Source organism: Callospermophilus lateralis, chromosome 2, assembly GCF_048772815.1.
Source record: "Callospermophilus lateralis isolate mCalLat2 chromosome 2, mCalLat2.hap1, whole genome shotgun sequence".
NCBI classification, from domain to species: domain Eukaryota; kingdom Metazoa; phylum Chordata; class Mammalia; order Rodentia; family Sciuridae; genus Callospermophilus; species Callospermophilus lateralis.
Window position 1 is genome coordinate 182,348,395 of NC_135306.1, and position 26,148 is coordinate 182,374,542.

At 41.8% G+C, this 26,148-nt stretch overlaps 1 protein-coding gene across 2 annotated transcripts in view; it reads right to left on the reverse strand.

The window, feature by feature from the left end:
* Nucleotides 1–2,207: 2,207 nt before the first annotated feature.
* Slc1a2 (solute carrier family 1 member 2) overlaps nt 2,208–26,148 on the reverse strand; it is a 50,515-nt gene continuing 26,574 nt past the window's right edge. For both annotated transcript variants that reach the window (XM_076844339.1, XM_076844341.1), the window contains 4 exons: nt 25,617–25,811; nt 20,002–20,136; nt 6,460–6,691; nt 2,208–2,279 (listed from right to left, as the gene is read on the reverse strand). In XM_076844339.1, coding sequence (XP_076700454.1) covers nt 2,208–2,279; nt 6,460–6,691; nt 20,002–20,136; nt 25,617–25,811 — 634 coding nt within the window. The remainder of the gene's footprint in view (nt 2,280–6,459; nt 6,692–20,001; nt 20,137–25,616; nt 25,812–26,148) is intronic.

Sequence of the window (26,148 nt, forward strand, 5' to 3'; positions counted from 1 at the left end):
CTTATCTATTCATCGGTTAAACAGGATAGCAAGAAAAAAGCTGAGGACAAAAGAAACCAGATTGATTTTCAGGCAGGACCTTGAGACGACAATCCTGTGACCAATGCTTTGAAAAACCACGTTAGCCTGTACCAGTGACACGTTGGCCCTCTACAGCAAAAAACAGCAAGCTCCTAGAGGCCTCGCCTGGATTCTTCTACTTGGTGTAAAAAAAGCTCTTGGGATTACCACTTAGAGACAATCCTAAACAGTTTCACAGCTAAACCCTGGGACTGTCCCATTGGCTACCGGCCTACAGGACATCTGCTATAAAAGAGGTCCAGTCCACTACTACATTTGAGCATGTCCTTGGCCACCCTGTTAACTGGTCATCTAATGAAAAGGAAGACCCACATCATTTTTTAAAAATCTGCTAATACTGCTCCATAGTGATCTTTATCTTTAAAAAATAGGGTTTAAGAGACAAGACAGGTAGAATCTCATATCTTTTGTAGGTTCCGAAGCTGTCCTATTTGGGAGGCAGAAGTCACAAGCAGTAGATAACTTAGGGTAGGTGATTCCAAAACCACCTTCTCCTCAGAGAATTGGGGTTCTAGAACTACCATAGTCCTCTGCTGGCCTCGGATGACACACCCTACTCCCGCCTGTGGACCAAGGTTCACCTTCTCCTTAGAGTCAAATGTGCTTTAGTGAATGACTCAAGTCCCCAGCTAACTCCCAAACCCAGCCACCTTAGAGGAATACTGTGGGTGACTCAGTAGGAGACAGTAGCAGAGGCATTCAGTCTTCAGCTCGCACGACCAATCCTTAAGGTCATGTTGGCTGCCTACCACAGGCAAGGCACTGGGCTATGCCAACTAGATTATGGATTCCTTCAGACTCCCACAGCCTGGAAAGAGATTCCATCTGGGAAGCTGTGAGGAGCCTCCTTTGTTGCCACTCTGTGGTTCAAGGCTGCCTGGACTCTGCCATAGGAATGCCACCTGTACAGGATTGTGCGTGGCTGTTTGTTTTCCGTTCCGTTCCCACCAAGGAGGGAGACAGGCTCTGCTTCCAACCGTGTCCTGTAACTGGCTTTATGTGCTTTGATACAATAATAAGCTTTCTACATATTAGATATAAGTACCAAGATATGGCATGGAAAGGGGCATGGCCAACACAAGCATCCTCCGTGTGCCAGGAGGACAAAATGAGAGGCCAGCTGGGTGAATGTGACAGGAGCAATTTGGGAATGGAAACTACCTTTCTGGTTAAAATCCCAAATGAGAACCTTATGGGAAAAACGAAGCAAGCAAAACACAGATGGAACAATCTCACTTGATTTCCCTGTGTCAGGTGGGTGCAAACCAAACGTAAATGAATTTGAATATTTAAGTAATCATTAGGTGATGATTACTTAAATATGGCAACTGTGCTCCCTTAATTTTGTCAATAGATGCAGCGGTTATGCACAAGATGCTTTCTCATCCATTATCAAGCTTAGAATTATGACATATACATTGAAATTTCAACTATTATTCATACAGGTGTTCTAGAATCTCCAAATTGCATGAGATGGAGAGGCAATGGGTTCCGTGATCAGCCACACTGAAGCATGTGGCTTCCACTAAAATTCTGGAAACATTTAACTTAAAGGGTGCATGAAAGATAAATTGTCCAAGTTCCCTAAGAGATATTTGCTTTTAGTCTCAACATGTGCAAACTCTATAAGACATTGAAGGGGAGTTACTTCTAGAGGCTTCTAGCAGAATCTCTTGTGCTTAACAAGGCAAAGTATGAACACTTTAAGGAATAACACACCATGTGTGTTCGTTGTCCCAAGTCCCTGGAATGTACCACACTGCTTTTGTCATATCCCCTGGGAAAAGAATTTCCACAGTTATGCATCTTGAGAGGAAAAAAAAAAAAAGAAAGAAAGAAACTGGCAAGAATGTGTCTTCAATTCAGTGTGATTCCTCCAGCAGCATCCATTCAAACAATAATAATACAAGTGAGCAAATTAGACGTTTATGAAGCGTTATTTGGCAAAGACACAGCACCCTGCCTGTCAGCATGACTCACAACAGCTCCTTTAAGCCTCAGCTAACAGATTAAGTAACATAGAAATATATGCATTTTTTTTCCTTTTAAAAGAAAACTTGTTGATATCATCTTTACCATAAGGTACGCTGGGGAGCTTAGTCAAGAATTTGCTGAGAATCATATCCTTATTTTTCACGTTTCCAGGGTTCTTCCTCAACACTGCAGTCAGCTGACTTTCCATTGGTTGCCAGAGTTACCTGAAAATAATTATCATCAGCATCCAGCTTACAGGCCAAGAACCAGAAAAAAAAGGGGGGAGGGTTATATGGAGAAGCACTAGATCCAGGGTTGTAATACACAACTGAGTACTGTTTTTAAAAAGAGTTCCTTCCAAATTGATTTTTGAACCTGTCTTGGCATTCAGAAGTGACTTGAGAGTTAAAATATCACAAGTATTTAGGGATTATGGATGTTTTGCAATTTGGGGGATAGCTCCTAATACAGTTTTAGGATTGTGGGGTGTCTTGCTATCCGCAGACCCATCACACAGTAACATAATCTTAAAAATACAGTGAGTGCCATGTGCTACTCCATACAACCACAGAGAGAAAATTCCAGAACTAGACAGCTAGTTCTACTCATGCATGTGAAAAGTTCAGTTACAATGAGGCCAGGTATATTTCACACAGGTACAATTTTGGTTTTTTAATTAATTAAATAACTTATTCATTTTGTGGTGATGAGGATAGAACCCAAGGCTTTACACGTGCCAGGCAAGTGATCTGCCACTAAGCTAAATTCCCAGTCTCTGCTCATTTTAAAAATCAGAAATCATCATGATTTGGCTCTACCAAATAAGCTATCTTTACATTAAAAAAAAATTGTTTTAAGGAGAGGGGGGAGGATTCAAAGCCTGAGGTCAGTCATAATAATTCAAATTATTTCAGTGCAGACATTTAATTAATCAAATATAATTATTAGACCATCCATATTATGCTTTCCTGGCTCAAAGCAAACTGAACCCTTATGCAGAATGGGAAGTTCTCCCCTCCACTACTAAGCAGGTTTCCTAGCTTACCTTCTGTCTGTCCTCAACGTCATGTGCAAACTTAAACCCACGACTGATATTCCACATAATGGAGAGACTGGATTTATGGAAGCATTAGAATATGGAGACATGACAAATGCAGCAATGTTTGAAAGAAATCTGACCTTCTTACCCAAGTGGAAATGAAATGCATGCATCGTGAGCATGCAGCATGCTGGGAACAGAGAACCAAGCGCCCTTTGCAACCAAGCAAATAAAAATAAAAGCCATTCATTCCTCCCATCCCTATTAGCCACCCACCCTTTACCATTTTGTTTAGGAAGTCCATGCAGTTAGCAATGACTAGGCCACATGCAGTTATTCTGATTAAAATGTAAAAGCTATCACATAACTTCAAGCTACTATTACCAGGCAAGAGTTGAAAATAGACCAACATGACACAACAATACTTGAAGTGGTTAAAGTTTTGACCAGAGCTACAGCAAATTGGTTTCCCCTTCAGTGAACTGTCAAGAAAGTCTGCCAGGGACAGACTGGACAAAGCTGGCTGTTCACTGTGACCTTGAATGTGCTCATTTGGCTCTCAGTGCTGAACCAGATCAATAGCAAAATTGATCAATCACGGTGTGGTGCCTTTGTAAGAACCAGAAAGAACTTGGAGGAGGTGGGGTTTTTTTTTGTTTGTTTTGTTTTTATGTTTGTTTTATGTTTGTATGTTTGTTGCCTATGCTTCAAAAGGAGCTGGGAAAGGATTTTTTTCCTGGCATTTCCTTTCCTGGCTGAACTAATGAAAGTTGGGACTTGACTCCCTAACCCATTTTACCCCTCTGTGGTCCAATCACTTGAGGATAGAAAAGAAAAAGGGGAAGATTTTGGCAGGAAACATTTACTTTTCCCATGTTGGCTTAAAAACTGAGGAGACTGAATCCGATTTGAAGAAAGTTCAAAGGAATGAATAAGTATGACCCAGATATTGTGAAAAATGGTGTCCATTCATCCCCATAGCTCTGACTACCTGCTTCTATGTCAGTGTTAACACAGTTAACTGACCTGGAGAGAGAGGAGCCAACTTGCCCATCCCATCAAAGGCTGAGGACCATCTCGTCTTCTTTAAGCTGAACCCAGTCACTTTACTAAAAATGCAAGCAGCTGAAATAGTTATTAAGCCAATGACTCTATTGTCATCAACTTCATGACCTGCTCTGTTGGGTCATTGACCATTTAAATACTAACAAATGAACACATCTACAGGTGGCTGGTTGAATAGTCAACTGAGAAGAGATTGAGCTATCTCAGTCTCTATGGTCCATCTCAGCCTGGTCCATCTATATGAAACTGTCCATCAAAAAGGTTACATTAAATATAGCATGGAGTCAAGATGCCAAGAGGATACATTCAACAAATATTTACAGAGTACCTATATATAACATGCCAGATACTGTTTTAGAAGTTGGAACATGGTAATGATGAATAGGGACAAAATTCTACTCTTCATAAGCTTACTTCTTAGGGACAGGAATAATTCACAACCATCTCCTTTTAGAGTTTGAAATATTTTGCTTAAAAGTGAAGCAAATTTCTCCTGGTGTCCTTTAAGAAAATAAAAATCCAGGAAGCTTTAACTGTAAAGACATCTCCATGCACATATGTCTTTATTTTTTTTTTCAAAACATATTCTTGACAATATTAAGAAACCTCTTGAAACATTCCAAAAGGGCTATGACACAGGCAATTAACCACTAGGATTCCTCATACATATGACTGTGAAATTTAAAAAATATATATGATTATTGCCATTTTGTCTCGTGCAATTTTTTCTTACATGTCAATGATTTGAGTTCAAGTCCTATCTTCTCTACAACACTGTACATTCCGTGTTCACTGTCCTCTAGTGCCTAATTAAGGGGTTTGTCAGTAAAAACTTGATGAATGATCAAAATGCAGGATGTCCCAGACATGAGGTGGGGACACTCAACTAAACCTTACAAGGCACATGATAAGTATTTGTGAGATATAATAGAGCATAAACCCATCCCATGAGACTGTGGACCCTTGACGAACATTTCCATGGGGAATAGTGTTTTCACTTCTGAAAAACACTAATCCCAACGAATGGATCATGCCCTTTAGGTAGATGTGAATTTTTAAAAATTTGAATTATTTTCACTGAGTCCAATAATTCATGCAATGGCTTCTTGGTGGGTAGATTTCGTCTCTGATTTGTATCAGAGCCCCCGCTCACCCACCCAGGTACCTGATGCAGAGGAGATAAACAGAAGACTGTGCCTGGTCCACTAGAATTCCAGACCTATGACACAGTCCAGTAAAGAGAATTGCTTCTTCAGATGTCTGTCACAAATCAGGGTATGTATTTGGAATGGCTCAGATATAACACAGGAAAGAATCAAAGATTTAATGTGATTACATCAACAGGAATCAAAAGGGTACCAGAGAGGGCATGTGGCTCAGTGATTAAGCACCTCTGGGTTCAATCCCCAGTACCAAATAAATACATAAATAAAGCTAAAAAGGTACCAGAGATCTGTGGTGGGACCAGATCGTCCTCAGTTGCTTCATGGAATCATTTTAGCAAACCAGACCCAAGTTGACTCTGCCCACCTGCCAGGGTTTCTCCAAGTTTGCTTTACTCTGGTCATAACACTGTCTTTAACAAGGTCCAGTTAGCTACAATGAAGGCTGGGCAGAGCCCATCACGCTTGAAGACTTGGCCCCCAGCAGCCTGGAGAAGAACCCAGTACATCCACGCTGTAGAAAAGATGGCGCTGCTAGGTAGTATGTGGGATACAGTGTTTTTAAAAGATTTATCTGGATAATTGTTCTGAAGGATAGTTTTTCTTCACTTGAAATTGCTTCCCTATTTTGGGAGCAAAGTACTGCCAGGTCAAAACTTACCCTTCTCACAAAAAAATAATTAAGAGAAAACAAAGTTCTATGGGCACACTTTTACCAATGTTATATACAACAAAGAGGAACACTCATGCGGTATCAATTGAGTGGTATTTTCTCAATGTTCCATTCAAGGAATAGAAGATTGAGAAGCCAGAAGAGCTCTAGCAATCTCCACATTCTTGGGTAAAATAGTCAAGAAGGCTAACCAATTAGTAGAGTAGGTTGATGCCGGAATGAGAATGGTTGTAACACATCACATGGATGAAACAAGCAACAGATTGGTTCTTTTAGTGTCAGACTTGATTTCCTGCCATGTTAGACACAGAGTTAGATGAGCTGGGACTCATAGAAGCTTAGGTTACATGGTTTTTTTAAAAAACAAACATGTCAGTAATGGATGCAGGGGTTTTTTGTTCTTTAAAGAAGTCGAGCATGCACTACTATATACAAGTCTCGATATCCAGGAATGAAAAAGGTACCTTGCACTCATCTACTATGACAGAGTTGTGTGCGGCATAGACACATTGATTAGAGTTGCTTTCCCTGTGGTTCTTCATGTCATCGTAAATGGACTGAGTCTTGGTCATTTCAATGTCTTCATGCACCCGGTGTTGGGAGTCAATTGTATCCAGCTCAGACTTGGAGAGGTGATAGACAATCCCTGCCCCAAAAGAGTCACCCACGACATTGACTGAAGTTCTCATCCTGTCCCTGGGATAAAGAACAGAAGAAGTTTAATGAGGAAGCAGTGTGATGTGATGGTTGAAAGGTCAAGGTCTAGAGCAAGAGAGATTTGGGGTTGAGTTCTGACTCCACCTTTTCCCTCTGACTGACCCGGGCCAACTTATTTAACCTTCATGGACCTTGGTTTCCACTTCTCTTATAGGCTTGTGTGAGAACTAAATGAAATACCATAGGTAAAGTACTTGGCAAAAAATGCCTGATGAATGATAAAGAACCAATAAGAAACAGCCAAGGAAAAGAGGAGAAGAAAGAATTAGAGAGAAATGTGTCCCGGTCTCAAAACTGGTACCTAGGCTCCAGACACATCTAATTGTGCCCGACATTGTATCCTTTCAAACTGTTCTTCAAAGATTCCATACTACCTCTGCTGATTTTGTTTTATTAATTCTACTAAAAACAACTAAGGAGCTGTGAACTCTTCCATAATAGAAATCCCACCTTTTATTTTAAGGGTGTAAATTAAGCCTGCACTTTCCCCCAGCTTGCCACCCCCCAACCCTGCAAAGATTGCTGTTGGATAGGAAACCAGCCACAATTTTCTCAAATATGTGTTGTGACTGTGTGCCCCAGAAAAATAAAAATAGTGTATCTTGTTTTTTCTATTAACCTAAAAAAATTGAATCTTCCATACTGTTTCTGGAACCAGAAAGTATTAAGAATGCCCTTCTTCTAGTCATGTGTTGCAGATTCTGACTTGAAATATGTGATGGTTGATATACAACTCTTCCTCTTAGATCCATGCCAGGAAGGTTAAGTGAGTTTCTAAGAGTAAGTAATGTCCTCCCATCTGTAAGTATGAACCAAATCATTGTGAAAAATCCTTTTAGCATGTTTAACTAGGTATTCAAAGTCCTAAAGAGAAGGATTCTGGAAAACTACTAAGCAAGTTTGTAAACAAGTAAACAACACAAAAAAATAAAAGAAAGGAAATTAGGTAAAGATGCTGCTGAGAAATTCTTAGTCCAGGACACTCTAGCCTTCAGTTCAAGTAATGAGTACGATGATTAGTTCCAAGCAAAGTGTAAACTGTAGTGTTGTTTTTTTTCTTTTTTCTTGGAACACAGGTATAAAATAAATTCTATTTCCTGTGCTCAAACCTACATCCAGGAAAGAATAATAATGAAGCTGTGCTTTGAAAAGTCTATCCTGGTTCCCTTGAAAGTCAGTCGTTTGAAAAGTATAAACCAGCTGTCCTGATTTCAAGCAGGAAGATGCTGCCCATGAGGCGGGGGCAAAATCAGGGTTGACTCTGAACTCTCAGGAGCATCTCTGCATCTTGGAATGTTCTTGCCTGCTTCTGCCCTGGAGAATCTGCCTGAGGGTGATAAAGTCTGTATATAAATGAAGACAAGGTCTTGAGGTAATCCACCAAATCAACACTTGAGGTAGATTACTAGGAAGCCCCAGTACCAGGGTATGAGGAGCAATATATGACAGAGTCAAGAAATGCAGGGTGAAGGGGAGGAGTATGATGCTCTCAGGGAGTTGTGCACTATAGGTGGCTGTGCAAGCAGCAATGTATTGCACATTTCAAAAAGCTAGAGGAAAGGATTGGGGAAGTTTTCACCATAAAGAAATGATTAATTTTTAGTGATACAGATATCTTTAACCTGATTTAAACATGTAACGTGTATATGTGTATTGAAATATTAGTTACCTCGTTAATATATAAGATTCTGTTTTGATGGATCAGTTCAAAATAAAATTGAAAAGAACAAGGTAAGAAAAAGAAAAAAAGCATGGATTCTAGAGGCAGACTGACTTGGATTCAAATGCTATATTTGCCCCTTCCGTGTTGGGCAACCCTGGTCACGTTAGCATTTGTGAGCTGTAGATGTCTCAGCTATAAAACTGAAATAACCAGTATAGCCAAATAAAAAGGGTTCTTGTGAAGATTAAATAACATAGCAAAGTGTTTAGACTTCCATTTAGTCTGGACCCAAAAGACATTATTTAACATATGTGTACTTTTAATATTACTCTAAATTTTATCAGGTAAATTCAAATGTATTTTTGGTAGTTCCTTGGTAGAACATCCAAACATACCTAGCTAAGCTACTATCCCCCCCTAAAAACACTAACTTCACTTATAGGAAAATTCCTATGACAGCTCTCCCAACTAACTTGCTGTGTTATCTGGCCATCATCTAGTTGTGGTCTGCTGAGGAAGTAGCAGACCATATAATCCAAAAATCTGAAATGCCTCCAAATCCAAAAGTTTTGAGTACCAATATGATGCCATAAGTCGATCATTTCACACATGACCTCATGTGACAGGTCACAGAAAAAAATGTAGGTTCACTAAAAATATTGTATAAAATCACCTTCATCTGATATAGACATATGTGTGTGTGTGCACGTATGTGCGCGTGTTACATGAAACAAATGAATTTGGTCTTTTGACTTGGGGTCCATCCCAAAGATATCTCAGTGTGTATAGGGCAACTATTTAAAAATTTAAAAAAAAACCTGAACTCTGAAACATTTCTGGCCCCAAATATTTCAGATAAGAGATATTAATTCCTCCTTGGCAAGTGTCCGGTACTTTTGACCAAATGTTAAATTCCAAAGAATAATAAAGTCTTCAAAAACAACTCTCTGAGTACCCATCGATCCCATGATCCAGGAATACCTGCTTTATTGGAGAATAGATGGGCAAGAGGTAATGGGGTAACAGTGACAAAAATAATGACTAAGATGATGACAATGATTATGTCACACTGACCAGGTATAGGAATAGACTTTACTGATAATACCTTAAATCATCCTTACCATAACTACATAGGAGTAGATGAAAAAAAAAAAAAGGAATTCTGAGGAGATCAAGTGGCTTCCCAAAGTGCCAACTGAGGGAAACTCATGGAACCAAATTTAACACACACACAATGTGATTCCAGAATCTACTGCCTGACACATGTTGCAAAGAAACTCATAGCTACACAGCCCTGATTTTGAATCTAGCTCAGTCACTTAATAACCATGTGATTCAGATTATTTGTTGCTATGGTCCAAATATCTACATCCCTCCAAAAGTTATATGTTGAACCTAGTTCCCATAATGATAACATTAGCAGGGGGAGCCTTTGGGAGATGATAAATTCATAAGGGTGGGACCCCCATAAATGGGATTAGTGCCTTTATAAAATACACTCATCAGAGATCCCTTTCCCCATAGACCATGTGAGATTACAGTGAGAACATAACTATCTGAGAGAAATTGAGCTCTACAAGACACCGCATTTGTCAGTACCTCTGTCTTGGACTGCCCAGCTTCCAGAATGGTGAGAAATAACCTCCCTTATTTATAAGCCACCTATTTCTTGGCATACTGTTACAGCACCCTGAATGGGCTAAAACACTTGCTCGGCCAGAATTTTCCTCATGCAGCCCAAATATCTATTTCATAGGATTTGGGAAATAAAAATCAGTTCATGACCCATAATTTATACTCAGTATATCCTGGCTCCTTTCCCTTTGTGTATAACCCCCATCCACCATCATGTGAACAACAGCATAAAACACTAAGCTCAAAGTTCGTGACTTCTCTGTTTAATAAAGGCACATCACTCAAAAGTTCACAGATTCCCGTTTCTTCAACTTTTGTCACCAAATTTCTTCTCACCTATTCAGCCACTGAATCAAGTTTTTGGGATAGGATTTCTGGATGAGTTTTCCCACGGTTGTACAGTCATCTGTCTTTAATTCCATCAGTTCTTGGAAACAGCCATCAGGACAGAAATGGATGGAAGACAGAGTTGAGTAGAATTAAAGCAGACTGATGTAGCTGCCAAAATTAAAATAGAAAGAGCCCGGGACCTGGGGTTGGAGCCTTAGCCCACATCTTCTGACTCACCTGAGAAAATCACTTCTCACCTGAGCAGGAAGTAGGGAATGAAGCTATTCCCAGCTTCACAGGAGGCTGCAAGGGTTCAATATGATCAGAGAAATACTCAGTATGTCTGAAGTACTCATTACAGGTTGCAAGAACCCATGAACCTGCAAACATTCTTTTTAACATTCTGCAACAGCTAAGTAAAAAGAAGAAGCCATCAACAAATACTTGGTGAGTTTTTTTTTGTTAATGAATTCATTCCTTCAACAGATGCCAATGAACATATTAGTGTGTGCAGGGTATTCAGGACAGCAAAGAATAAAACAAGACCCTACCAACCCTTCCTTTTTCCCAAGAACCTCACTTTCTTGTCTTCCACATGAGAGTGAAATCAATGTTTTAATAGGAATGAGTACTGAGGGCTATAGGGTTATAGAGGTGGGATACTCTATTACACATGGGGCAGTGGAAAAGCTTCCAGTAGACATATCTGGGCCCAGATGAGTCAAAAGAAAAAAAAAAAGAGCTTTGGAGAGACGAGAAATAAACATGAAATCTAAGAGAAAGGAGCACTCCAAAGAATTCAAGATGGCTGAATAGAGTAAAAGAAGCAGAAAGTAAGAATTAACTTAAGTCACAAATGGCCTTAAGAGTCAAATTCAGACAGCTAGGACTTTATCCAAAGTGTAGTTAGGAGCCATTTAAGGGAAAGATCATGTTTATGGGCTACATAAGGACTAGACTGAGAGAGGGACCAGTTAATGAGGATGTGGTAGGTATACAGACAGGTGGATTCGATGGGGATTTAGGATATAGAATTAAAGAACTTGAGAGGACTAGTTGGTTGTAAGTAACACAGAAGAAGACAGTCAAGCATTGGGGGCATGACCAACTGGCGTGGGAAGGGTTCTCATTTCAGTTGGGACACATTGAGCGTGGAGCGTGTGACTTAGTCAAGAGGTGATGTACCACAGGTGACTAGGAATATATACTGATGGTCACCAGACACAACACACCAGACGTAACCATAAATGCCACCAAAGTGTTGGTTGACCCTCAGAGAGAATGTAGAGGGAGAAGAGCAGACACGCCAGACTAGATCACTGAGGGCATCTGACATTTAAGGAATGAGCAAAGGAATAAAAAGAAGATTGTCCTAAAAAGAAGGGTGCCGTGGACCATGCCAAGTACTGCCTAGAGGTCAAGGAGAAGCGTCTCTTGGTTTCAGCCATAAAGATGCCCCTGTTGTTGATGTGCTCAGGGCAGTTTCTATATGGAGGTAGGGACAGAAGTCGGTTCACTATAGGTAAATAATCGTAAAGTGAAGAATGGGGGACATTATACGTAATCATTTTATTCAAGAAGATTTATTATGAAGATGAGGAGAAGGAATGGTTGATGAAGAATTTTTGGTTTGCTTTTATTTTAAGATGTGGAATATTTGAACATGTTTGAATTCTAACGAGAAGGATTTGGTGGAAGAGGAACTAAAGGTATAGAGAAGAGGGGATCATTTACAGAGTTGGGCCCCTAGGGAGATTTGAGAGGATGGGCTCCAAAGAGGGGATGATGATCATGTCTTTGGCAGAGGGACTCTGTCCCACCTCTACAGAAGAGAAGGAGTGAACAGTAAGTTTATGCAGATGTCTAAGTGAAATGGCAACAGGAAAGGAGATCTGGTGAAGACCAAGATGCAAATTTGCAAATTTGGTTTACACTATGCTATTAGAGCCCTGTTAGGGCCAGGTTTCTCTGCCACAGAGTATTTTGGGAAAATTCACAGGATGCCCAGCCAGGAGGTCCATCTTGGCTCCTCTATCTGCATCTTTCTTTCTGAATGTACTGACAAACAGCATCACAGAGAACACTAGGGGAATGTCTGACCAACTCAGGGGAAGTCCAAAGCAGGATGTGGGAATTTATGGTGCACATCTGGAAAGTTTCTCCACAAGCAAGTACTTTCATTTTCCTTCATAATCACCCCTGCCTTCTCAGGGAACTGTGTCTTTTATGTTGACCTCAGCAACTTTTAGGTTGTCTAGATTAAAAAAAAAAAAAATAGAGGTATAGACCCTGCCTTTGGGTCTGGATGCTGTGTGATTGGATTGCAAGAAGAAGACAGAGGTGAGAGAAGAATCTTGCATTTAGTGGACTCACTAGATGACACAGCTGTCCTTTGGGGGCTGCCAGGAACCAAAGATGGAAGGGGGGATTGACAGTTATTGCACAGTGACTGGGTCTGCTCATGGGAAGAAAAATAATTGCCAAGGTGCTCTGTTTCTTCTCTATCTCCTGGTCTTAATCCTTTGGCAAGAAAGAAGTGGGATTGTCAGAAAAGCCTCTTTCTCACAGAAAAACAGAGCTGATGGGGTTGGCTTGCACATGATTTCTCTGATCCTTTGTATTAGGTCATACCATAGAAATTGCCATTTTTGTAATTCCAAATATTGGCAGTTTCATATGATTCAACTTCCTGAAAACAAACTATAGTGCCTGCTCTCAGAAGGCAGGGTGCTAAGGGACTGTCATGAGGGTACAGTGTGGCAGAGAGGTCACCTAAAACCCCAGGCCTGGGGGAAAGCCAGTGGGGTTAAGGAAGGGAAGGAGACTCCCCTCTCTGACCTTGGGTCAAGAGTGTGAACTTTGGATCTTGGACTAATCTGCAACCCTGGATCCATCAAGGTGAGTTACTTAACCTTTCCCACTCACATTTTTCACTTGCAAAATAAGGGAAGCAATACCCAGCTCTAGACACATGGAGAAGGCAATCATCATCACCATCTGAGAGGTGCTCCACAAACCCTCTGCATGAAAGGCTTACGTGGCACAAAGTAGGTGCCAGCCATCAACTGCTCAGCGTGTTACTATTATTACTTCAAGTAAAAAGCAAATGAGATCACTTCCTCCTTAATTCCCCAACCAAATCTTATGCACACTCCTCTTTTAGCAACTAGCATATGCTGCTGGAATTTCTTGACCACAACTCTTGGGATTTTTTTTTTTTTTAACTTCAGTACTAGACTATAAACTCTTTGAGCTGAGACTATATTTTATAGTTATCAGGATCTGTGGGCGGTTGATTCTTGGACTCCACGTGGATCTCCAATGCATAGATGTTCAAAGAGGAACTTTTTGTGAAAGTTCCTTTCACAAAATGGCTTGGTGTTTGCATATAACCTACACAGATCCTTCCGTATACTTTAAATCATCTCTAGGTTGCTTAGAGTAACTAAAACACCAGAAATGCTATGACTGTTGTTTTGCTATACTGTTTAGTGGGTGATGGCAAGAAAAACAACTGTATGTGTTCAGTCGGACACAGTTTTTTTTTTTTTTCTTTTTTTTTTAATGTCCACTTTTGGTTGAATCTGAGGATGTAGAAACCAATGACTGTTCCTTCAGGCCCAGGATGGTGTGGGTAAAGTTGGGAGGTGGGTATATGAAGGAAGCAAGATGGGATGGACTTTTAGTTTGGAAACTCTAGAGACTAGAGAACTGGTTTTTATTTAGCAAGATGTCTGGCTGGAAAACTTTGGATGTGAAAAGGGCATAACCTTGGAGGCGGAGGGAGATGCAGACAGCCCAAACTGTTTTGCAACTGAAAATAAGAGAGGCATCCAGAGAGCTGGGGGAAGAACCAAACAGATGGGGATCGAGGAGATCCAGCAAGACAGTGAGAGACCAAGAAAGGTGGAAACAGGGCAGGGAGATGCTCAGAGGCCGGGAACATAAAAAGTTTGTTTTTTTTTTTGTTGTTGTTGTTTTTAAGAAAAGGGACACTTAATATTAAAATTTTAATTCCTGTGCTAGTGACATTATTAATGGTGACTACAGTACTTCAGAGAATGGGCAGTTGAGATTCAATGGCAGGTGAAGGAAACTTTTTCATTTTCTCACTCTCCAGAGATTTGCTCTCTCCCCTTTCTGTGAACACACATTTCTTTTGTAATATGTTAAAAAATGATTTTGCTGTATAGAGCTACCCACTACTCTGTCTCCTTGATCTGTGGTTGTACTGCCCCGAGGCAGGGACAAATTAGTGGAGAGGGAAGGACTCAGTGGCATAGGGGTTACCTTTCAGAGTGAGGTTGGACAGAGACTAGAGATAAGGCAGGAGGTAGAAATGAGGAGAATTCAGTGCATGTGCTGAAATCAAAGACTAAGATCAACAGACGGGCCTGGAATCTTCAGAGATAAGACAGATGTGGAGTTAGTTTTCTTTTCAATCAGGCATGGAGTGGAGTTTGAGTCAGTGTGTGAAGGTGTGTTTGTGTGTGTACGAAGGCACATTGGCAGATCTGGAACCCCCAAGCAACATTCAGGTCATCTGGGTCTGAATCCCAGTTCACATATTTAATATCCACCAAACTGGGATAAGTTAATACTATCAGCTCCCTAATTGTGTACCACCACTTTTATACAAATTCATGTCAAATGCTTAGAGCAATAGGTAACACTTAAGGACACTCATCGAACATTAGCTCTTAGCATTCTGTGTCCTTTTGAAGAATTTTTATGGAATGGATGCAGAAACTGTGAACAGTTTCTCAAAAAAATGAGCAGAAGGGCTTCTATGACCACCATCAGGCACTCTTATCAGGATCTCTAGTTCCTTGCTTCTGGAAGGGAGGTCCCTGGACTGATCATCAGCATCATCTGGAAACTTGTTAGAAATGACAATTACTGAGCCCCAACACAGATTCCCCAACAGATTTTGGTGCACACTCAAGTTTGAGAACCAAAACTCTATTCCCTCCAGAGAGGCTTCAGAGGAGCTTCAGAGTCTGTCCTGCAGGATGAGGGCTCTTTGTGGGCCATCTCAACTGTACCTGCCCCAACACTATCAAACGTGAGTGTGGAAGAGAGGCTCAGTATCCCCTACCCTCCCTTTTTCTTTCCTTCTTAAATAAAATGCTCATGTTTATTTGTATACAAACATCCATCACCAGCAGAATCTTAACATCAGGACTCACAACCAGAAGGCTCCCAAAGATATTGGTTTTAGATTTATTTTCAACCTATAGCCAGACTGAATTACTTACTACCTCTCCCTGATATGGGCTCCCAGTGTTTACTCCACCCTGTCTCTGTGGTGGGGGTATCAGTGAGCTCTCTTATAAATATCTGCCAAGGGTTTCCCTCACACAAATGGTTTCCTGGATCCAGGGGAAGGGGGTTCTGCTTTTATCCAGTCCTGCCTATCTGTTGTTCTAGGCAGTTTTCAGGGCTCTGGAATCTTGGATTTCACCATGACATTTACAGATCAGCTAAGCCTGCCCACTGAAAAGTATCCAGGGCTTCGCAGGCAGTAATGAGGCTGGCTGGTGTCCAGCGGTTGGCAAGCACAGTGACACATTAAATGTCACTGAAGCTTTGTTTGGTTTTAGACTGAAAAATTGCTAGAGTTATAAAAGCGTACAGACTTTGCCTAAAGAGGACAAAAATTCCCCCATCTTTTTCTTTGTTTTTCCTCTACCAACTAGTTTTCTGAGAAACTCTCTCAGCCTCCCCCTTGCCCCCACCTCAACTCAACACCCACCCCAACCTACACACTGACCAGCACCCAAAAACCATGGAGCCTACCCTAAGAGCTCGTTTCCAGAACTCCTCTAGCTGGTGAGAAAGAATGTGGCACCATTACTAATTCAAAGCAGACCTGACCCAGCTACAGGCTCAGATGCCTATCTTCCCGGTATCCCCAACCCTCCCTTTTTCTTTCCTTCTTAAATGGAATACTCATGTTTATTTGTATACAAACATCCTTCACCAGCAGAATCTTAACATCAGGACTCACAACCAGAAGGTACCCAAAGCTATTGGGTTTAGATTCCTGCATTCAGGCCAAAGTCGTCCTTTTATTGCGTACACGGCAAAGCTGAGGCCCAGAGAGTGAGAAATTTGCTCCAGTCCCATAGACAGTAAGTGCAGAGCTCAGAGCCAGGTCTCCTGCCCCTTGGTATCTTGTTTTCCCTCAACCACATGCCTTCCTCTCCCCCAACCTGAGATCAGAACCCCAGAAGTAGAGAAGAGCTCTTCATGTGCTTTTTTCTTTCTAGTTTGAAAAGAGGATAGTTTTCTCTTATGATTTCTTCAATATAGATAATCCAAATATATCATCAGTTTTTTTTTATAGTTGTTATTCAGCCAACTCCCTTCTGCTCCCATGTGTCAGCCTGCTTTTCTGTGCAAGCGTGAGCATGTGATCACCTGCATCAGGTGATCCCAGAGGACCCAGCCCTCCGGTTCCATTTGCTAACATTTAGGTCAGAAGTAGGCAGGGTCTTGAATGTTTCATGAAGTCACGCTCATCCAACAGAACTGAGAGCAAATGCCTGCCAGCAAGACAGGGTCCACAATGTCAGACCTACTGGGGCCAGAGGACTTGAGTTCTAAGTGAGGCCTTGAGCATGCCCCATTTGTCCCCATTTAGGCTCCTTGTTTTGTTTTAATGCTGAGAAAGGAGGTGAAAACAGGTCAAACAAAAAAACTTTGGTTATGATGAAGAACCAGGGATGGCTCTGTCCATTTGTGCTGCTGTAACACTTACTGAGACTGGGTAATTACGAAGAACAGAAATTATTTTCTCACAGTTCTGGAGAACAGAAAGATAAAGACATCAGAATCTGGCCAGGGACCCTTTGCTGCATCATCACATGATGGCAGGTGGAAGGGCAAAGACAGAAGGGAGCTACTGTCACCTTTCACAATGGCACCAATCCCACCTCTAGTGGCCTAATCAACTTGTAAAGCTCCCACCTCTTAATTCTGAGAATATAATTTAATTTCAGCATGATACAATATAAATTAAATTTCAACATGAGTTTTGGAAGAGTTAGACATTCAAACCAAAGTACAAGGGAGAGGGACCCTAACAGTTTTGTCTTCCCTAGCCTCACCAGCTCTGGATCTCTGTGGTCCTCTTCTCCACCAGTAAACTGCTTGGTTCAAATGAGGAAACAGCCTGGGTGGGGTAAAGGGCTCTGACCTGGCCACACATGCTCCTCTACAAGAGACTGACCCTCCTGATTGCCCATTTCTCATCGTGAAATATAACTTGGAGCTTTTAAAGGAATAAATGAAAGCAGATGGAAAGGCACAGCAGTCCCCACCGGATGTCAGATCCTTTTCCTCATTCTTGAAAATATTATTGAATGTTTTTCAACCCAAAGGCATTTGCATTCTGATAGGGTGCAGCCTTTTAAAAGATAAATCTCTTTCTGGTGGACTTCAGGCCTCAGAAACAAGATCGAGAAGAGACCAGGCAAAGTAATCACAACAGGCAAGGGACCTGGGATGACAACATGAGTAGAGGGACTCAACAGACAAAGAGGCCAGGGTGTAAAGAAGCAGCAAGTCATGGAAGAAGGGAGCGGAATCGGAGCACTTCCCTGTCTTCTGTGTGGAAAGACCCTGAGGGCCACACAGCATCTGCGTGGTCAAGGTTAGCACACATGTACTGAGCTCCTGCTCAACCCCGCAACCACTGCAAAGGTCTTCATTTCTCTTTTGCCTCCTCCCCACCTAAATCCGACCCCACTCCTTTGTCTCCTTCATCCCATTCTCTCCCAACCCTTCCCACCCAGACCCCACATGGACTGTCAGCTGCATCACAATGGAAGGTGGAAGGGCACCTTCCAGCCATTGTCTGAAGGGAGGCCATGAGCAAGTCTGCCCCTTGGTGCCCACACAGGGCGAGTTAGCAGGGTAGAGCCCCCACTTCCTGAGAGATGCACAGACACAGACCTGAGATGATTTAGTTTGCTCTTCACCTTCCCATTTCCAACCCATTTCTCTGATGAGGAAAGAGCCAGTTAGGAAGACACATGACTCCTCCGGTGAGCCCCTTCTTTCTTCTAACGTAAACTCCCCTGCCTGCACCACCAGCAGGCATATTTTATGGAGAAACCAGGCTTTCTTCTACCTTCCTGGATGTACTTCTTCCTGTCAGTCTCTTGCTTTTTTTCTCTCTTTGGAAGGATGGAAGTAGAGGAAGTACAAACTCGAATCCATAAAATGTGGCTTCTGGCTCTTAAAATTCATGCCAATAAATGTCAGGACCATTGCCACTGGTGTATAAGGCTGTTCAAAAAAGCCATTGTGGGCACTTTAGCCTCAGACCTCTGTACCAGCACTTGTCACTCTGCACCTCTGACACTAAAACCCAAGGCATCGCTCAGACTGCTACCATTTAACCCCCAAATTGGACAGGAGGTACCAGAGTACTTCTCACAGAGCAGCAGTGCCCATATGTGAGAAATGGACTATAGAGAAAGTCCATTCCAAAGTCCCTATTAGGGACCACCTGGCTAGACTTGTCTACCTTCAAGCGTGGCCAGAAAACTTCTTTCATCGGAAATGTAGCTGGGCTACACGTCCAAGGTCAAGTCCAAGTTTCCCTGCAGAGCTTCAGGGCTGTCCATCTTGCCTGGCCTTTCTCACTTATAGGTCCTCACAGTCTAGGTACACTGTTAGTAGCCTCAGCACAGGCTGGCCTTGACTGGAATGTCCTGTTTCCTTCCACTACATGTTCTTGGGTAATTTCTACCTGTTGAGTATGATTCAGCTCAGCTATCATTGCATTTTAAAGCTTGAATATGGCCATGAACAAGAACATGGCAGACTCCAGAACCCAGTATGCCTAAGGTCAAATCTCTGTTCATTCCCAAGTCATTTCACCTCTCTGAGCCTCAGTTCCCTCATCTATAATTTGAAAATAACAACCCCAACCTTCCACAATTGTTAAAAGAGGACATACAAGCACAGAGCGAGCACTCAAATTCAGGAACATTTTCACTATTTTCTGACCTTCTCCACTGTGCCTCTGCATCCTAGACTGGAATGGATGTCTCTCCCCACCACTATGCTCTTTTGTGAGTGCTATTTTTAATATGTTTTTATGGTGTAATTTATGTACAATAGAACATACTCATTTTCAGTGCGTGGTTTGATGTGGTTTTGACAAATGCAGACATCTATGCATATGGAATATTTTTATCACTCCTTAGGTCCCCTTGTACCCCTTCTCAGTTCATCTCTACACCTCTACCCCAAAACTCAGACAATCCTGACCTCTTTTTAATGCTAAGATTATATTATCTTTTCCTAGAACTTCATGTAAATAGAATCATGTGGTAGGTGCTCCTTTCTATCTGGTTTTGTATATATAATTGGAGATTTTTTTGTCTGTTTCTTACTACCCACTTTTAACTTGGTATTGCAATCTATCTGGTTCCTCCAGTAGACTGTGAGCCCCTCAGAGTTTCTTCTTTTTCTTCTTTGGTTTCTGAGTGGACACTCAGTAAATGTTAGAGGGAAGTGGGGAGGCAGCATGGGCGGAGGGGGTGCCATGGGATTGGCTAAGGTCTCCATTGTGTCCTTGCCACCTGTCCACCCCTGGAAGACAGCACTCACAACCCCCAGCAGGAGCCCCTCTGCAGGCACTTACAGCAGCCAGTCCACAGCCACCAGCAGGCTGATGTCTTCTGTCGGCAGGCCCACAGCTGTCAGAATGAGGAGCATGGTGACCAGCCCAGCGCTGGGGATACTGGCTGCACCAACACTCGCCAACGTGGCCGTGAGGCTGTGAGAACAGAGAAGGCCAGGTCATGGGAAGAAGAGTCTTGGCAAAACCATCCCTGGAAATCTTCAATTCCAATTTTCCTCCAGCCAAAAAATCCCTTCTCCTCCCCAAGGAACACAGAAGTCCAAAGGACTGAATTAGGGTCTCTTTTGGATTCTGCTCAATTGTGATAGAAGCTTATAAATTTATGGATTGAAGCCTATTCTCATCATGGTATCCAATTAGCCTAATCGATCACAGGGCTCAAATAAGGAACTATATCTTTAAAAGCAGGCACAAGGAAATATTAAAGGAGAAAAATAAATCACCCTAACCCTCCCACGGGAACACAACTGCATTCATTTCTGCTTACGCCTTTATGTCTCCACAAGCACCAGAGTCGCTTGGACTATGTGGCAAGAGTCTGAGAAGGTCATTGCCAATGTTAACATGAGAACTCAGAATAGGAAATATCCAGACCCAACTGAGTGAACATCAGGGGAAGAAATCAACAGATTTCAAATGACATTAAGCTTCAGTTGCCTGGATGCTTGTCCACGGGCTGGAAAATATATTATTCGGAAAGAAGGTGCCAAGCAATGATAATGGAATAAAGAAAAGCTTTCATTACGAAATATCCCATTGTCTTCTTTCCAAGCAAGGCCATTTCCAGGTCTGTCTCTGGGAGGTTAACCTAGGGTTCAAGTGCTCTGTCTAGACACCAGGGGCATCTCTGAAGCCCAGCAAAGAGCAGTGTCTTTTATGGATGCCGTTTATAAAAGCTGTCATTTCTAAATGAAGGGTGCTTCTAAAATGAAGGATGCCCAACTTAACTTTGTGATTACTGAAAAGAAAATGGGGTTTGGGGTTTGCTTTCTTTATGGTTATAAAATTTCAGAGTAGACACTTGACCTCCAGAATGAGAGCCAGTCTAGGTCATCTTTGAGAACAGAACCCAGGGATCTTACAGGGAGCAGGAAGGGACAGGGATTAACCTAATCCTACACTGGAGGAAATTAAGGCCCCTGGAGATTCCGTGAGTTGAGCTGAGTTTTTCATAATGCCATCCCTCGCCGTCAGTGCAGATACCTGTCTTGGGCATCTGTTCCCTTCTGTGCTCTGCCCCTCCCCTTCCATCAATGTGGATCTGGTATCTGGGTTTAGAAAACTACATGTTCTTTGAACTCATCTGCATCAGCAGACACAGTGTGTACTGATTCTCAAAGTTCTGCACTTCAACAACCCAGGTGCAAATCCCAACCCTCTTATTAACCCCATGACTCTGGGTACCCTAACTTCTTTGTGCCTTGATTTTCTCATCTTAAAAATGGAGGTAATAATGGTATCTCATGCACAGGGTAGCCGGAAGCTTTCAGGAACTAATGAGGACAGATGCATTTTGAAGAGGCCAGTCACACAGTACCTCCCTGAGAAAACTGAATTGTCATTTTTATCAGGGGAAGGGCGAGACTGCTTTGGAATGGAAACTTCCAAAAAGCCCCAGAGCTGGAAGGTGGGAATTCTCAACCATTTCCCCAAGAAACACAGAATAGCAGGGAAGGGAATCTTTCCAAGTTCCAGTGATCTTGGCCTCTGCATTTTATTTACAGCATCAGTTTCTTCTGTTATGAATCACTCTACACATCCTTTGCACTGTAGCCATTTTATCTGGCTTATTTTTGGTTGTGTGAGACAAATCCTATAAAGAAAGTCCTTCCTGGGAGTCAGTTCCTTCACCCCAATGATACCTTCACCTTCCCATGGGCACAGCCTCTGTGTAATTCCAAGCAACAGCTGCAAAGTCTCCTTAGGCAATACTGCCCCTCTGCCCTTTCTGCTTTGCTGGGCCTTCCACTCACTTCTTTATGACCAGTTCTGGAGACTGTGTTGGGTGCTATATACACAACATAAAGCAGAACCTCCCAGTAATCCTGCAAGATACATGTGTGGCAATACTTGGCTTCATCATGAGGAAACAGTGGACTAGCTAGACGGAGAAAGTTAGGGTAACACAGCTGGAACATGATCTGCTGGGATTTGAACACTCGTCAGCTGGATTCCAAGTCCCTGCTGGCTCTTAATGTCCCTGATTCCCACCTCCATCCTGGAAGTTCTATGACCTAATGAATATGCTGGGATCCTTGGTAGGAAAGGATGAGGGATGTACTTGGTAACCCAGCATAAAGCTGGACTTGGTTATTTTTCTCCAAATAAATTTCCAGCAGTGAACTGCACACACTTTATATAGGTCCCCCAGAGGCAGCCCCTGTGGTATCTACCATTAAGGTAGATTTGGCAGCACTCGCCAGAGACCAGATATTTGAATATACATGGCCAATCCTTATCCTTTCCTGAGTGAAAATTCTCAGCACTAGCATTATTAATATAAACGCTACGTGGATAAAATTGAAACCTTCCAGCACAATCGAGTCACTTAGTCATTGATTCATTCTCCCATCTCTTAATTCCTAACAGGATGAACTTGATGGGGAGCCAGGGTTGCGTCAAGACCAGGAATCAAGGGACCAGAAACCATTTTTACTTGGTAAAGGGTTTAAGCCCTTGGAGTTTCAAAGTAAGGGAGTTGGCAGTCTCACATGCTCTCTGTTAGGACATGATGTAGAAGGCTTCAGACTCTGACCTGAAGCAAAGTTTCCATCGTGAGAAACCTCATAGCACTCACTATGTCACTGCCACATTTTTTTTTTTAAATAGTAGAGGAGTTCAGTTGTATTTTAATAGTAACAATTCTAACAGCGCATGTGTATTGACAGCTGACTATACTATACACCAGTACAATGCTCTCAAAGCACCCTGGAGTGTGTGATTGTCATCCTCATTGCAGAGATGAGGAAACTGAGATCCCTTTATAGAGCATACATCATGAAGTGGTTGTAAGGATTAGATAAATTAACATATGCAAACCGACAGCTTAGAATAGTGTGGGTACTGTGTGCAGTGGTTAAAGGCCAGACCCCAGAGGTGGATGACCTGGATTCAAATCCCATTTTTACCACTTTCATTAGACAAGTTATTTCACTTTCCTGCACTTCATTTTCTCCATCTGCAAAATATAAAACCCAACACCTATTTTACAGGTCTCTTTCTACAAACACAAGTTAACATTCTCAATAAATGGAAGCCCACAGAAGCATTGGGAAACCTGAATTTGAAGATTCCTCTGTCTGGTTATGTGTGATCTATTCTCTGAGCCTCCCTTTCCTTATCTACTAGATGAAAGACATTTGATAAGACAGCCTCTAGGAAACTTTTCAGCGGTTGCATTCTTGCTGAGAAAATAAATCTGATTTTTATTTATGTTTTCATATTGTGTGTTGCACATGGTGAGTTTTCCTTTTCTCTGTTTTCTGATTTGGTTGCCAAATGAGCTCAGATGCATATGGGATATTTAACAAATCTTTTGGAATAGTCATAAGGGGAGATGAGAAATGGGTGAGCCAATAAAAATGTCCCTGGGCTTCTTAAACACCCCAGAGCTGGATAGATCAAGCCAAGTTCTGACACGTGGTTCCATTGCAATATTAGCCAGCAGAACACACAAAAGACCCGACCAGTGACAAATTCCAGTATTACTGTAGACATTGGTCATCCCTTGCGACTGGAGTGTTCAAGAAGCACAGCCTGTAGAGAAATCAGACATGAATGGCCCCCATCTCTTAGGAGAAGTCTCCTGAAGTGACCCATAGGCCACTGAAGGTCTCCCAGAGAATGATCTGTCAAATAAATAGTGGGCCAACCAGACACCTGATTATCACCAGCATTTCTGAAGTAAAGGCTGACAGTGTTATCTAGGGTTTGGAAAAAGCTTAATCTTAACAAAAGGCCTCTGCCTCTTCTGACCATCCAGTGGAGGGGGAAACAACAAATAATGATTCTAGCATTTTCCTTTGTGTCAAAGTCAGAAAGCAGGGATGATGGGTCAGAAAGAAGTTGGCCATGGAGTAGATTTGCCTCCTGCCTCTGGCACCCATAGAGACTTAGGTTTGTCATATAAATACTCTGAGCCTCACTTCACTATTCTGGAAAATGGAAATGGTGACTATGCTTCTCTCCAGGATTATTGGAAACATTCAAGGTGACATATGTAAAGAGACTGCCACCTCAGAAGTTCCAAAAGAGTGGAGTTACTCTCATTTTAGGGACTAAAAGTATGTTTCAGCATCTACTTAATTGTTTTTCTCAGACTGGGCCTGGGACTTGGATGTCATGGTCTTGAAATTTTCCTTCTCTAAGTGCATTTGTTGCACAGAATGTGATCTTCCTGTCCCCTGCATTTACTGATCTCATGGAATCTCAGAGGAGGAAAGAAAATGTAAATCATAGAATCCAAAGGTCACAAACTCAACTGTCTTAAAAAGCCAAACAGTGGTGTAGGTGACAAGGAACAGGTACAAATAACAGGGAGCAGGGGAGGCTGTTGAAAACTGGAAAGAACCCATCTTACAAGTCAGTAAAATTCTAACTTTTTCAACATACTGTAGGGCAGACAAAGTGAGACTCTGAGCTGGCTTCAGCCCATGAACTACCAATTTACAGTTCCTAATTCTGAATATCTTCCTTATTTGCAGATAAGGAGAATCTAGGAGTAGAAACAGGACATGAATAAGACCAGTAGCCAGCTCATTTTTTGTGTGTTGTTTTGTTTGACTTTAATCAAAGCCAAAAATTGTCTTCTAACTTATCTGAACTCTTAGTTGGACTGGGAATGATAATCTTAAAATGATGATTGCAAAGAGTTTTATTTCATGCTATAATGTCTATACAAGGAACCATTTGAAGACTGATGTTTTCAATAACATCTAAGCAAGAAGCTGAAAAGTTGGCCTGGCTAGTAAATGTGATCTTTAAGTTTGTAGAGAAGCAATGCATTTTTAATGACCTCTTGGGAGTGTTCTGAATTTTTTAAAATAGCTTTAGTAAAAACAAAAATATGTGCTATTTATTTGTAATAAAATGTTATATGTCATATTGAGGAATCGTTTCTTCCAGCATTTCATAATTTCTGCCATCACTGCCTGGAATACTAAAGGAAGAATATTTAATGAAAGAAAAATTAGATCCAGAATCAGCTGATGTCAACCCTAGTTACAGCCTTGCAACTCAGGACCAGTGGTGTAACCTCGGACAAATATCCATGCTTCCTGTAGCCTGAGTTTCCTTATTTATTAAATAGGCATAGAAATAATTGCCCTGCCTGTACCACAGGATTGTCAATAATCAAATAATATTCAATTTCTGGATAGAGTCAATATGTGTAATACAAACAGAAGGGATTCATATGAGTCTGCTGCTTTTCTGTCACAATCTTTCCCCTTGAGGGTGGCCAACAATTCCTCCTCTGTTATTTCCTTTATCCACTAAGAAAACTGAAATTCAAATAGCCTCTGTCAAATTGAGTTGGTGTGGAGATGCAACAGGGTAGAAGGTGGTCACTCTGCTGACCCCATCCCCCTTCGCCCTGCCCCCATCCACTTCCTCACCTCACAGTCACAATCTGGCCTCCATCCAGAATGACACCATTCATTTGGGCAATAAAGATGGCGGCCACCGCTTCATAAAGGGCTGTACCATCCATGTTAATGGTTGCTCCAACTGGGAGGACAAATCTGGTCACGCGCTTATCGATCCCTAGATTTTCTTCTAGGCAACGGAAGGTAACAGGCAAAGTTCCAGCACTGGGGGACAGAAAGAAACAGAGAAAAAGAGGGTTATGTCTGCTTTGGAGAATTAGGACAAAGAACAAACTGGAATGACACTGCAAATTTTTTGTTCTTTTGTTCTCATCAGGCAATGTGACATGCAGAAAAGCAGTATCTGGAGCCAAATTAAAAACCAGTGAGTTAGAGGCTCAACTTCAATCTTATTAAGATGCTAATAGGCAGAAAAATATTTTTGTTGGTTTTGGTTTTGAGGTCTACTCAGAGCTTCAAGTTCTCTTTTTCTTTTGGTCACTATTTCCATCTTGGATTAAATACTGTAGCACATTTGATTGCCCACATGAATTGGGCTGAA